The following is a 12865-nucleotide window of genomic DNA, read 5'->3' as shown; positions in this document are numbered from 1 at the left end:
TATTGTTTAACATATTTTCTAGGTTGGCTTCATAGTTCTCTCTGCTAGTATCCATTCTGGGGAGAATTATTGCAATCTGGTAAATGAGTACTCGTTCTACTTGCTGTAGAAAGCTAGATGCCAAGCAAATAATGCAAAAGCAGAAGGAAACAAGCTTTTTGGTGCCGAACAATATGAGGAAGCACTATCACAATATGAAATGGCATTGCAAATTGCTGCTGAGTTGGAATCTGCTGAGGATATATGCTCCGCATGCCACTCAAATCGTGCTGTATGCTTCTTGAAATTGGTAAGCTGTTTTTTTTCTGATTGCTTACTCCTTACTGTTGTGAAAATCTAGTAGTTCAGGTGTAGTTATGTATTTTTCATGAAGATGGGGCCCGCTTCCCTACTGTCAGTATTGTTATCCCCTTATTGCTATGCTTCCTTTTAACTGTTTTTCACATGCAGTAGCCTTGTCCTTGCATTCTTGTGTAAATTTGGTAGCAAACATACTTTTGAATATGATACCAGACTGGACCAGGTTTATCTGGTGTCTGGTACGAATCTTTGGTCGTTGCTTCTAGTTTTGCTAAAATGTTGTGCTTGATTAGTCTAATTTTCAACTGTATTGCACCATTGACCTTAGTCTCTTAGTTATTTACTTGGATCGGCATATCTATTGCATAAATTCAATCTTTGCCTCATTACAAGCGAACTCCAATGCTGACTCTCGTGTTACTAGGGTAAACATGATGAGGCGATTAAAGAATGCACAAAAGCACTTGAGCTCAATCCATCATACCTGAAAGCCTTGCTCCGGAGGGCAGAAGCACATGAAAAGCTTGAACACTATGATGAAGCTATTACTGGTCAGATGTTTTTCCTCCATAATGTGTTTTCGATGCGTCATGCGCCACGCGGGACGCCGGGGTCGCGCCTTTGCGCGCGGGGTCTGCCCAGCCTCGGCTTCACGGCCCCCAAGGACGCCGTTCCGCGGCTCGCTGACTGCTTTGCGTCGTCGTAGCCCGTCACCGTGCCGAATCGGCCATTTCCCTCAAAGCCCAGTTGCCACTCCACTCCTTTCCTCCTCGGTTTCCTAATTCTTTCCAGCCCACAGAGCCCACGGACCGAGCTCGTTTACGCCTTCCCTTCGCCGATTCGGTCCCTCGGCTGTGCTGCGGCGGCGGTACGGTGCACCCCCCGCGGCCGGAGAATGGAAGATGGAAGCCGGAGACGCGAGACGTAAACCTGCAAGCTCCCGGCGCTACCTCGGCGGATTGACGATCGGGCGGATCGCCGCCGCCCATGATTTGTGAGTGCGCTTCCTTGAGCCCCCTTGTGATAGTCGAGGAAATCGGTCGCCTAATTTTCCAATTTATGCAAGCAATATAAAAATCGATAGTAGTGCTGAAGATTGCTTAGAGGAAAAGGAGATTGTTTCAGCCTTCATTACTTCCCTTGAAATAAGCTTATGGATTAGGTATCAGATAGGGGTGAGCATCCGTGCGTACCATCTGTTTCCATATTTCGTTTGAATTTCTTCTAATCATCTGCAACTTTTGAGTCCCTTCATCATAATTCGAAATGTTCAGAGAAAGTTGTTTGGGGCTTTCGTCCGTGGATCTGCATTCATCTGCTGACATGAACGACTAGGGAACATATTGACTGAATTCTTATCAGCTGCTCTGAAATAAACACTTCGGCACGTATAACTGACAATCTGTGCACTAAGTTTTCATAATATTCATATGGATGAACGAAAGGAGAACAGATTAAGGATTTTAGATTTAATAGGACCATGATAATTAGGCCAATCTCTATTACTCATCAGTAGTTGCTTTTGTTTAACTTTCATAATTTTTTTGAAGAAGAGTACTGACTGAGGCACACCGAAGGTTATCTGAATTGATATATTTTACGGTGATAAAATTGTATGCTGTTGATGTCTTTCTTCAACTATTTGAGCTGCTCAGAACATTTAAACAGATGTCTTTTTCTCAACACAAGATCATAAGCCAGGACTGTATTCCACTTATGGGCTCATGGATTTACAGCAGTTGACAAGGGCCATAATTAAGGCATAATTTTTGGAACAGTGACATATACTGTACCAAGACATGGCTTATATAGAAGCTGCCAGTAGGAGCAGGCGAACTGCAATGCATGTCATGCTCATCACCGTGGCCTAGCTCAGACATCAGACCATGTGACCTTTACCTCTCCAATGCTTGCATTGAGCTTGAGAGCCTTCCACACCCCCGGCGAAGCGTTCAATACGTTGTTGCGGCATGGGGGCTCAAAGGCGTGCTCCTCGTCGCAGCCGTGAAATGAGTCACATTCATCAACGACCTTGGCCAGGACAGACCTTCCATTGGCACGGACACGGATCTTCTTGTTGCAGCGGTTCGTGCCGTCAAGTTTCAGCCAACCAGAGGACAATATGACCAGCAGTTCTTTGTCTCTGTGAAAGCGCATGTCGCAAGATGTGATCCTGGTTGCATCCTCACCACTCTCAAATCTATTGAATGTCAGGATAGCTGGTGTCTTGGCTGACACCAGGGGCGAGCACCTGAACTGCGGATAGCGCTTGCCTGCGACGCAGCATCTGTCCAAACCAATCTCCCTGTCGCAGTTTCGTCCCTTGCCAGGAATGAAGCCACTGGCATGGCAGGTTGCTGCTGAGACATCATGAAAGAGGAAGCAAGTGATCTGCAAGAGGGCAAACACAACCAGCACTCTAGTGTCAACCATATTTCTGCTCTCTTGCTAGCTGCCTCCCTAGTTTATGTGGGAGCTTGGGAGGCTTGGAACTCTTGGTGAGTGGCTGGAAGTATGTAGTCTGTTTAGCTTTATATAGAGCTCTAGCAGCAACCTGTCAGCAATTGCTATGCCTCTTGTTTAACTGGACATGTCATATGACGCCCCTTTCTTGGTTCATCACCTCATGTTTGCCTTGAAAAGCACACCTTTTTTTTTGTCTGTGCACGGCTGATATAACTGCATTACCCACAAATGTTAGGTCCATTATTACTGCTGCGAGCTTTGGTATTAGTGATTCTTTTTTCAAGTAAACGATAGCTGACATAAGTTTAACAATCAAATCTGATGCCCTTACGGTTCCTATAAGCTTGTGTTGTTCTGGAACCAAAAATAAATAGAAGACGTCTCCACTTTAAATTGAAAAAAAGTGTTTTCTTAATGGAAAATTGAAAAAAGTGTTACAAGAAATAAAATATGGATAGGAAAATGGAAAGCATGGCAAGCCGAGAGTATTGTGGTAAAATGCTGACCATCCTTTATGTGTTAGCTTGTAATACATCCTTAATATGATATCTAATATCTATAGCAGGGTGATTATCGAGAAATAAGCGTCTGAAATACTTGGGATTCCAATATTGTGCACTTAGGGAAGCTGAAGTGCTGAACTGAAGTGTCTTTCTTATTTGTGGATATGTTTGTGAAGCTAAGATTCCCTTCTTTTTTTTTTCTTTGCCCCAGCTCTTTCAGACTGACATGTGTCTTTGGTCTTGTGCTTTCTAGAAATTGTTACTGTCCCTTTTTAATAGTTTCATCTTTGGAACTCAATTTTCTATCCCAAGTAGCCATTCTGCTGTCTGCTCTGAAGACATGTTTCTTGTGATAAGATTTAAGATATTTTGTCATATGCACTGAAGAAAAAGCAGGCCAAGGCGCATAACACATTGAAATGTACTGTTATATCTTAAACTTCCGAATTTCTGTTTAAGTGATCGTGGATAATTGCAGGTGGTGTACCCTTTTCCTGATCTGTTTAGCATCAGTAAGACAGTAATGGTGTTTTAACGTAGAGATGTATTGTTTCCATGAGTGGCATTCAAAAATAGAGGGAAAGAGCACTAGTCAAGTAACTACATACATATTTATCTCCATGTCTTGCTAATGCTCTGGTCAAGCCCCAGATCATTCCACACTGCCAGTGAAGCATCGAGCTGAGCCATCGACAATGTTGTTGTGGCATGGTGCCTCAAAATTGTGCTCATCCTCGCAGCCATGTACAGAGTATAGAAAGGAAACCATCCATGAACTACACACACAAAAAATTAATGGGGTCATTCTTAAAATAGATTTCGAAAAGGCCTATGATAAAGTAAAATGGTCTTTTCTTCAGCAAACTCTTAGGATGAAGGGGTTCTGCAATAGATGCTGTACATGGATTGAAAATTTTGTTACTGAAGGTAGTGTGGGCATCAAAATTAATGGTGATATTGGGCACTATTCCAAACAAAAAAGGCCCTTAGACAAGGAGATCCAATGTCACCCATCCTCTTCAATATTGTTGCAGATATGCTCTCAATATTGATTAAGAGAGCAAAGGATGATGGCCAAATTAGAGGAGTCATACCTCACCTTGTGGATGACGGATTGTCAATCTTGCAATATGCAGATGACACAATTCTATTCATGGACCATGATTTAGAGCAAGCCAAAAATATGAAACTATTGCTCTGCGTCTTTGAACAACTATCAGGTCTAAAGATTAACTTTCATAAAAGTGAGATCTTTTGCTATGGAGAAGCAAAACATCATGAACAGGAATACGCAGAATTATTTGGCTGTGGTTTAGGGCCATACCCTTTTAGATGTTTGGGAATCCCGATGCACCATCATAAACTCCGTAATGTGGATTGGAGCGTTATTGAGGAAAGATTCAAGCGCAAGCTAAGTACATGGAAAGCCAAACATTTATCTTGTGAGGGCAGATTGGTGTTGCTAAATTCAGTTCTAACCAGCCTGCGCATGTTTATAATGTCTTTCTTCGAAATTCCAAAAGGTACCCTCAAAAGATTGGACTTCTATAGGTCTAGATTCTTTTAGCAAGGTAATAATGATAGAAAAAGTATCGCCTAGCTAAGTGGGATATCATGTGTCGTCCTAATGATCAAGGAGGTTTGGGAATAACAAATCTCTGGATTCAAAATAAATGCCTTCTTAGTAAGTGGTTGTTCAGATTATTAAATGAGGAAGGTACTTGGCAGACTTTACTTAGAAATAAATATCCGAGTTCAAAATGTTTGTCTCAAGTTCATATTAGACCTGATGACTCACATTTTTGGAAAGGTCTATTAAAGGCCAGGGAAGATTTTCTAGGATGTGGGACCTTCAAGATAAAAGATGGGTCACGAACCAGGTTTTGGGAGGACACTTGGGTTGGTACTAAACCCCTAAACCCCTAAAGGAGCAATTTCCCAACTTATATAATATAGTCCATTATCCACATGTTACAGTGGTGAATGTGATACATCAAACGCCATTGAATATCTTTTTTTCCGAAGAGCTCTAGTTGGGGATAAATTGATTGCTTGGTACAACCTAGTAGCTCAAATTTCCGGTCAACAGTTTTTGAATGGAAGGGATACTTTTACCTGGGACTTACATAGACATGATCATTTCACAGTTCGGTCCATGTGTCAATTCTTAATAAACCAGGATACGCCCTTTAGAAATAAATTTATTTGGAAGCTCAAGATTTCACTAAAAATAAAGATTTTCATTTGGTACCTCCAGCGATGTGTTATTTTAACCAAGGATAATTTAGCAAAAAGGAATTGGACTGGGAGTCAAAAATGTTGCTTCTGCAATTGCAATGAAACAATTAAGCACCTCTTTTTTGATTGTCAACATGCTAAAATTATTTGGCGTATTGTTCATATAGCTACTAGGTTAATCCCACCTAAGTCAATATCTCATATGTTTGGACACTAGTTAACTGGCATAAACCAGAAAGATAGATTACTGATTTCTGTAGGGGTTACTACTTTTATATGAGCGATTTGGTGTACACGTAATGACTTGATTTTTGAGAAAAAATAGGTTACCTCTTTTATGCAGGCTATTTTTAGGTGAGCATATTGGCTACGATTTTGATCCCTGCTGCAGCTTAAGGAATCAAGAGAGACTGTCCATTTGGCAAGCAAAACGCTAAAGGTCATTGCTTTGGATATCTTCGCCAACAATGGATGAAGAAGCAATAAGAGAATTTACTTTTAGTTACTTTCTTTAGTTGGTGTACATTTTTACTTATTATTTGCGATCAGCTTTGGAACTGAGATTGATGTAAAAATTGGTTGTGTGCGATTGCAGAGACCAGAAACTCTCCCTTTTCTAAAAAAATGTACAGAGTCACACCCATCTATCACCTTGCCGTACAGAGTTATGTGGTTGAACCATAGCTTTTGAACCAGCCAGTGGATAGCGCGCCCACCATCTCCCTGTCTCCGTGGTAGGAGTTGTGGAACTCTGGCCCAGGGTCCTTGCCGTTCTCGAAGCTCAGCGTCGGCACTGCTCTGCTGTTTGACATCACGGGCGGGGAGCTATGGTACCGAGGGAACTGCTTGCATGGACACAGCACTTTGGGTCGTTGCTCTTCTTGTAGTTGCCTAACTCGCCAGGAGGTAGCCACTGGTATGGCAGACAACCAAGGCTAGTCTGAAGTGAGAATGCAACATGGAAGTTGGACAGAGCGACCATAAATATGATCACCGTGACAGCCAAAGCTCCGATGGTGGCCATTTTAGGTATATTCTCCCCCTCTCTTTACTTGACGACGTATCTTCTTCTATGTTTTGGCTTTGTTGCACATGTGCTTGGGGGTAGTTGTGCGGCATTTACATTGCCATCTCGTCCCTAGTTATGAATATGAATTTATTTGTTGTTTGCCACAGCAATCTGTTATTGTGTTCAGATTAAGTATAATCTAAACTTGATCTGTTGACATGCTGTTCCGAATGGATTTCTGATGATCCTTCCAAATGATTATCTTGTTGATTAAGCTATAAAAATGTAATCAAGAATTCTAATATTAGTACGGGTATATTTATTCTACGAGTTAAATTTCAGCAGTTCTTTCATAAGAGGGAGGATTTCTAAACTTTGGACACTAGAATTCCATTGTACGGAAATCATAACTTTAGATGTTAATGCTCCAACTAAAATTTTACAATGCATGTCTGTACTTATTCCAGAATACAAGTCACTGGAGTTATTAGTACGGCTAGTTAAAATTTAATAGCACATGTGAATGGTGGCTTGAAATCTGTGCAATAACATGTGCTTGTGCAAGTTAGTTATAGTTTTTAGAAAAGGCTGCGAATTTCTGGATTTCACAGTTTGGAATATCAAACAAGTATCTAAGAATGCATGACTGTTCAACTTATTCCCACGAATAAGTGAAGAATCTTAGCCTTTTATATCGATAATCATGATGAGGTAGCTAGATGCAGCCATTGGTAATTGCTAGATGACCTATCACTGTTTATTGCAGGAGAAATATTACGGTGACAGTATGCTACATATCTCTGGATCGACTGCTGTTGTATGCCTGCTACTGCTGGAGAAGCATCCACAATGTTGTTGTCGCAGGACACTTCAAAGTTGTGCTCATCATCAAAGCCATGTCCGGAGTCTCACCAAGCTTTGGTGTTTGATGTCACAGGCGGGGAGCAGTGGTACCGAGGGTACTGCTTGCCATCGACGCAGCAGTCATGATTGTTGCTCTTCTCAGAATTGCTGGACTTGCCAGGGGGGTGTCGGTAGCCGCTGCTCGCTGACACCGAAGCTGGGCCGATGTGCGAATGCTATTGGGAGGTGGAGGGAGTGATTGTCACTGGCTCACTGCTGGGGAGGAAACTGTGAAGGAGAAGAAGGCGGAAAAGGGAAATACTCCGATCCAGTGGCGTCTGAAGACAGAGAATGAAGCAACTGTGTAGGTGTTAGGGAGTCCGGGTTGTGGACCACACTTGCCAGTGGCGGGTGTGAGTTTATATGCCATGGGTTGTAACTGAATGTTCAGACTATCTGTTTCGACGATCCAGAAACTGAGAATGAGGTCATGAAGGCATTCTTCCACCTCTCTACCCGGGGACCTTTCTGTTTAATCTTGATTTGCTCATGTCCTGGCTAGGATCTTGCAGGTCGGCTGGTGGCCTAGGGTGATCACAGTGATCATGAAGACGATGGTCATGGTGGCCACTGGTCAGGGATGGTAGCCATTTCATGTACCCTCGCTTATGCTCTCAATCTCACCTTCTCTTTGCTCTTTTACTTTTTTGTTTGGCCTTTGCTGCTTGTGTGCTCAGAGTTAGTTCTTAGCCCGTTAGCCGTGCATCAGTTTATATAGTCATCTTCACCACACAAGCAAAGGTCTAGCTGCATCAATAACAAGTTCTATATATGCCTAAACCGCCACCTATACAGGAATGGTAGACACAAGAATAATAGATCACAATATCATTACCAACAGTAGTACATTGAACATATGCATGAGTTACTTTGGGAGAAACATGAACTATATCAACGAACACATATAGCAGTGGTCACAATTTTTGGACAATGAAAAATGCTAAATGATGGGTTTATTTAGTAGCTACTCCATCACTAATACTTGCGTAACTGCATCGCAAATCCCATGAGCACGCATGCAAGTGAGAAGAACACACTCCTATGTGTGCACCTTCTTCCTCTCTCCTTGCTGAAGAAGCAGGCAACATCAGGCAGCTAGTGCGCGTTGCCCGGCTCAGACATCGGACCAGGTGACCTTGACCTCTCCGAGGCTCTCCTTGAGCCCCAGCGCCTTCCACACTGCCGGCGACCCGTCGACGACGTTGTTGGCGCACGGCGGCTCGAAGTTGTGCTCCTCGTCGCAGCCGGCCACCGAGTCGCACTCGTCGACGACCTTGGCCAGCACGGAGCGCCCGTTGGCGGTGATGCGGACCATCTTGCCGCAGCGGCGCGTGCCGTCGAGCTGCAGCCACCCGGAGGACAGCGCGACCACCATCGCGCTGTCCTTGTAGAAGCGGTGGTCGCAGAAGGTGGCGCCGCCGCCGTCCTTGCCCTTCTCGAAGCTGTTGAGCGTCAGCGTCGCCGGCGTCCTGGCGGACACGGGGGGCGAGCACCGGAACTGCGGGTACTTGTGGCCCGCGACGCAGCAGTCGGAGCCGTTGAGCTTCTTGCACTTGCCGGCCTTGCCCTGGAGCACGCCGCTGGCGCGGCAGGTGCCGCCCCCGCCGGCGCCGGGCTTGTGCTTGGCGGCATGGGCGTGGAGGGACAGGACCTGCAGGAGCACGAGCGCCGCCAGTAGCTTCGTGCTGGCCATGCTAGCTAGCTGCTCCGCTGAACCTGAACGGTGATCGCAGTGAACTACTCCTGCTGGTGCATGAGGTGCGTGGGATCCATGGGGTGCTTTATATAGAGCTCGAGGAACGTCGATTGCTAGGGAGTTTGATCGATTTTACTGGACAAGTTAACACAGACCCGCTCCTCGGTTTTGCTACCGGCTGTGTTGTTTGCATTGATTGGTTGGTTTGATAGTAGACTCTGAATTTTGGCGGTGAAAGCAGACTGGAACTGTCGTGGATTGTTGAATGCTGCCACATCTGAATTTTGTCTTTGCCTGCACGGGGAATAATACTGTGCTAATTAATAAACATCTAACATTTGGATGCAGAAAAAAACTTGCATTATTTTTTTTCTGAACAAACTCTGGATAGTTCTTGCTTAATTGGAGCTATGCTTGTTAGTCGAAGGACTCCGTTGGTAAACTCGAGCCTACATGTTGTTCCTTTTGCATTAAGTTGGCGCAAGCTGTCTTGTACAACTGGTGCAAATTGAAAGAACAGTTGCGAGATCATGTGTGATGAAAAATTGGCTAGATCAGAGGGCTTCGATCCTACAACGATGTTGAACACGTACAGCTATTTCAAATTGGGTGGTAGAAGCTTAAGATGGTGCTTTGGACCGTAAGATCATCATATATATTTTCTGCGCTGCTTCATGCTTCCGGTCCTACCGGAAAATTAAACTTCCCTGAAGTACTCCCATCCATCGCCCTTGTCTGAATATCCGAGTGAATGAGATTCCAAGGTATATGCACCTTGATCTCCCTCCCGAGACGACACGCGAATCCAAGTAGCGTCTCTCTTATCCGCGCAGCGATGTAGTATAGGAATCCAAGTTAGCTCGTTTGTCTTCTCCGGCTCGTTGGTGATTCATTCCATCCATGGCAATGGCATTGGCCATTTGGCTTGCGCCAGCTGTCCCAGGCGTTTCTCTACGTTTTTTTTTCCTTTTTTGGCTGGCTGTGGAAGTTTCTAGGACACTGCAAGGCGTACCAATAAACAAGGATCATCTGTTCGTGTACACGTCAGCAATTACCTCGCTGCAATTTTAGCCTTCTAGAGAGCTTATCAGAGAGGGCGAGAGGCAACAACAGGAGCTACGAGAAGTCGAGAAAAAGAAAAGAAAAGGCGTGGGCGAAAATACGTTGAGGGAGATTGCAAGGTGGTCTGCCGGGTCGGTATTCCATTTGCCGGCGCTGCGACCTGCAGATTCTCTGGGCTGCAGCGTGTGGGGCGGCCGCATCGTTTGTGCAGTCACAGTCTGATTGGTTTGATATCAAAATATAGGTATGCTAATTTTTTACCAAGATCTTGACAAGTTTAGAATAACACTTGGTTATGCGGACTACTTTTTTGATCTTCAATTAAACGGAGTGCTAAAATCTATAGACTTGCCCACATTTTGACACGGCATATTTTGAAAGCAAACCAATCAAATCCTCAGTTCGCGTACGCAACTATGCACGACATAGTCTAGCGTGGTCTTGGGCGACACCACACAGCTGATCGCTATGGGCAGCGGCGTCGCTGGGCAACATGACATGCTGCGATCTCTTCCTAGCTGTGGTGGGTGTATGCTCTGTGCAGGGGATGGTTGCTATTGGGGGCCTGATCCACGGCCTCCCAAACGAAGCCTAAAGGTGAATGGTAGCTTGCTCAGTTGGCTGCGCTACGATATGCTCTCTTCAGTATCATGCTCACCTTGCCACAGATCTAGCTGGCACTTGGGGTTGTGCGGAGGGGCAGGGCCCCCTTATGCTGTCGCCTGTCGCCCAGTTGACGCGCGCACCGAACTGATCCCGTCCGAGTCCGAACCATCCGCCCATAACGCTGTGTGCGCGCGCATCAAGCCCCGCCCTCGGCCCCTGCGGTTGCACCGGCGCCGGCGCGCCGTGGCGGGTTCGCTGCCGTACTTGCTCGCAGCACGTATTGGCTGAGCTCGTCCACGCCACGCGCGGCGCGGTGCGGCGCGCGGGAGAGCTCGGCGGCGGCATGGCCTGACCGCGTGAGGGAGCGAGTGGCGCACCTGCCACGGCCCATGCGGGCAAGATCTGGGCGAGAATCAGCACCGGCCCCAGGTTTGGGCCTGATATGAGGAATTATGAGGCCATAGCTTCTTGGGGCAAGTGTCAGGTCCAGTCCTCGTTTTCGGCTTTTGCGTGCTGATGATCGTCTTCTCATTGGAACACACTTCTTCACTGCTCAATTTTGTAAAGGAGGACGTGTTGGCCCATAAGCCATTGAGTAGCTTTTCTCTTAAATTATGGAGAGTAGTGAGTCATGCGTACTAGCAATTAGCAAATGAACTAGCAAGAAGAGCTCCACCACTTGTCCACTTGGACTAGCAAGGAAACATGATACTAATATTGCAAAAGCTCAAGCGGACAAACTTTGCTAGCTTGCCATGACGTCAATGCATGACTTAGCTCTGAATAAATTGGTACGCAGCACGCACTACAGTTTCGTCTGCTAATCCACAAAAACAAAGCAGTTTATTTTTTTAAAAAAGTAAACAAGCAGTTTATCGATTCACTCGTATTTGGCCTTGTAGTCCTGCCACAGCTGCTGCACGCTCTTCCCCAGGATCTGCGCGAAGAAGTCATCGCTGTACCCGTCCTTCATCTTGGCGTTGAGCTGCGCCACGAACCCCGGCCTGAGCAAGTCGCAGTAGTCCAGGAACCACGCCGTGACGTCGTAGCCCTGGTCCCACCGGTCGCCCTGCCCCGGCTTCACCCAGTGCCCCGGCGCGTACCCCGCCTTGAGCCGCACGAAGTCGGCGATGCCCTCGATGAGGCCGCCGTTCGCCTGGCCCTGCCCGTCCCACTGCCACACGTGCGCCATCTCGTGGTACAGCACGCCGGTCACCTGCAGAACATTCAGTAGCCGTCAGGCATTCGTTTGCCTGCCCGGCCGGCCTCGACAACACATTGGATGCCCGTGCCCCTCATCAGCCACGTCACCTCTGTTTTGACGTCGCCGGAGTAGTTGCCGACGTACGGGGCGCTGAGGGTGATGACGTCGCCGCTGGCGAAGGCCGGCGCGCCTCCGACGTCCGCGACGACGAGGGTCACCGCGTCGACGGGCTTGCGGTCGGCGGGGCTGGTCTGGTTAAAGGCGCTCCAGATGAAGGTGGACGCGTTGGAGAGCACCTGGCTCGCGTAGGCGAGGCCCACGGCCTGGTCGAACCGCTGGCCGCCGGCGGTGCCGGACGCCGCGTCCGTCGCGTTGAACGTGACGGCGCCGGCCGTCGTCGCGGCCAGGGCGATGAGCAGGAGGGAAGCGGCTGCGACGACGTGAGGCTTCATCGTTGTGCTAGTGCTGTAGCGCTCAACTACTTTATTTGCATAACAGGTAGGCATGGACTTGCATACATATATAGGAGAAGTGTATATATAACTCGCATGTTGTTTTAATTATTTTCAACAGCCGGCAGCCCTGCGATCCAGTTCCTCCACTGGGCAAAACTTTGTTGCTACTGCTGGAAAACAATGGGGTGAAGCCAAAGGAGTGCGGACAAATCAGCCTCGTATACGCTTTACAACCCATAATATGTAATTGTATATATCGAGTTCTGTCAAAATGCCGGTTCAGGTCGGGTCAAAGAAAAATTTGGTTTTTTCTGCTCAAGCCTAACCTGATCCGACCACCAGGCTAGATTTTTTGGCTCGAGCCCAACGCGACACATGGTCAAGTCGGTCGGGTTCGGGCTAGGTCGAATTAAATTCGAAATT

At 46.6% G+C, this 12865-nt stretch overlaps 3 protein-coding genes across 3 annotated transcripts; all 3 read right to left on the bottom strand.

Annotated features, from left to right (window-relative positions):
• Positions 1-2057: 2057 nt before the first annotated feature.
• On the bottom strand, positions 2058-2931 carry LOC112877415 (putative ripening-related protein 4). The gene has a single exon (XM_025941719.1). The coding sequence runs from the start codon at positions 2731-2733 to the stop codon at positions 2173-2175; it is 561 nt and encodes a 186-aa protein (XP_025797504.1). The 5' UTR covers positions 2734-2931; the 3' UTR covers positions 2058-2172.
• A 5602-nt stretch (positions 2932-8533) lies between these two features.
• On the bottom strand, positions 8534-9112 carry LOC112872803 (putative ripening-related protein 4). The gene has a single exon (XM_025935847.1). It carries the CDS (start codon positions 9110-9112, stop codon positions 8534-8536), a length of 579 nt encoding a protein of 192 aa, XP_025791632.1.
• A 2410-nt stretch (positions 9113-11522) lies between these two features.
• LOC112877930 lies at positions 11523-12439 on the bottom strand. The gene is made up of 2 exons (XM_025942307.1): positions 12095-12439; positions 11523-11999 (listed from the first exon to the last, which is right to left on the bottom strand). Exons 1-2 carry the CDS (start codon positions 12437-12439, stop codon positions 11664-11666), a joined length of 681 nt encoding a protein of 226 aa, XP_025798092.1. The 3' UTR covers positions 11523-11663.
• Positions 12440-12865: the final 426 nt, after the last annotated feature.

Source organism: Panicum hallii, chromosome 9, assembly GCF_002211085.1.
Source record: "Panicum hallii strain FIL2 chromosome 9, PHallii_v3.1, whole genome shotgun sequence".
NCBI lineage: Eukaryota > Viridiplantae > Streptophyta > Magnoliopsida > Poales > Poaceae > Panicum > Panicum hallii.
This window is presented reverse-complemented; position numbering and strand designations above follow the sequence as displayed.

Excerpts from the sequence above, each read along its gene's own strand:
- LOC112877415 (XM_025941719.1), bottom strand. The coding sequence starts at position 2,733 with ATGGTTGACACTAGAGTGCTGGTTGTGTTTGCCCTCTTGCAGATCACT.
- LOC112872803 (XM_025935847.1), bottom strand. The coding sequence starts at position 9,112 with ATGGCCAGCACGAAGCTACTGGCGGCGCTCGTGCTCCTGCAGGTCCTG.
- LOC112877930 (XM_025942307.1), bottom strand. The coding sequence starts at position 12,439 with ATGAAGCCTCACGTCGTCGCAGCCGCTTCCCTCCTGCTCATCGCCCTG. Across the intron at positions 12,000-12,094 it reads CCGGCGACGTCAAAACAGAG|GTGACCGGCGTGCTGTACCA; the intron begins GTGACGTGGCTG and ends AATGTTCTGCAG.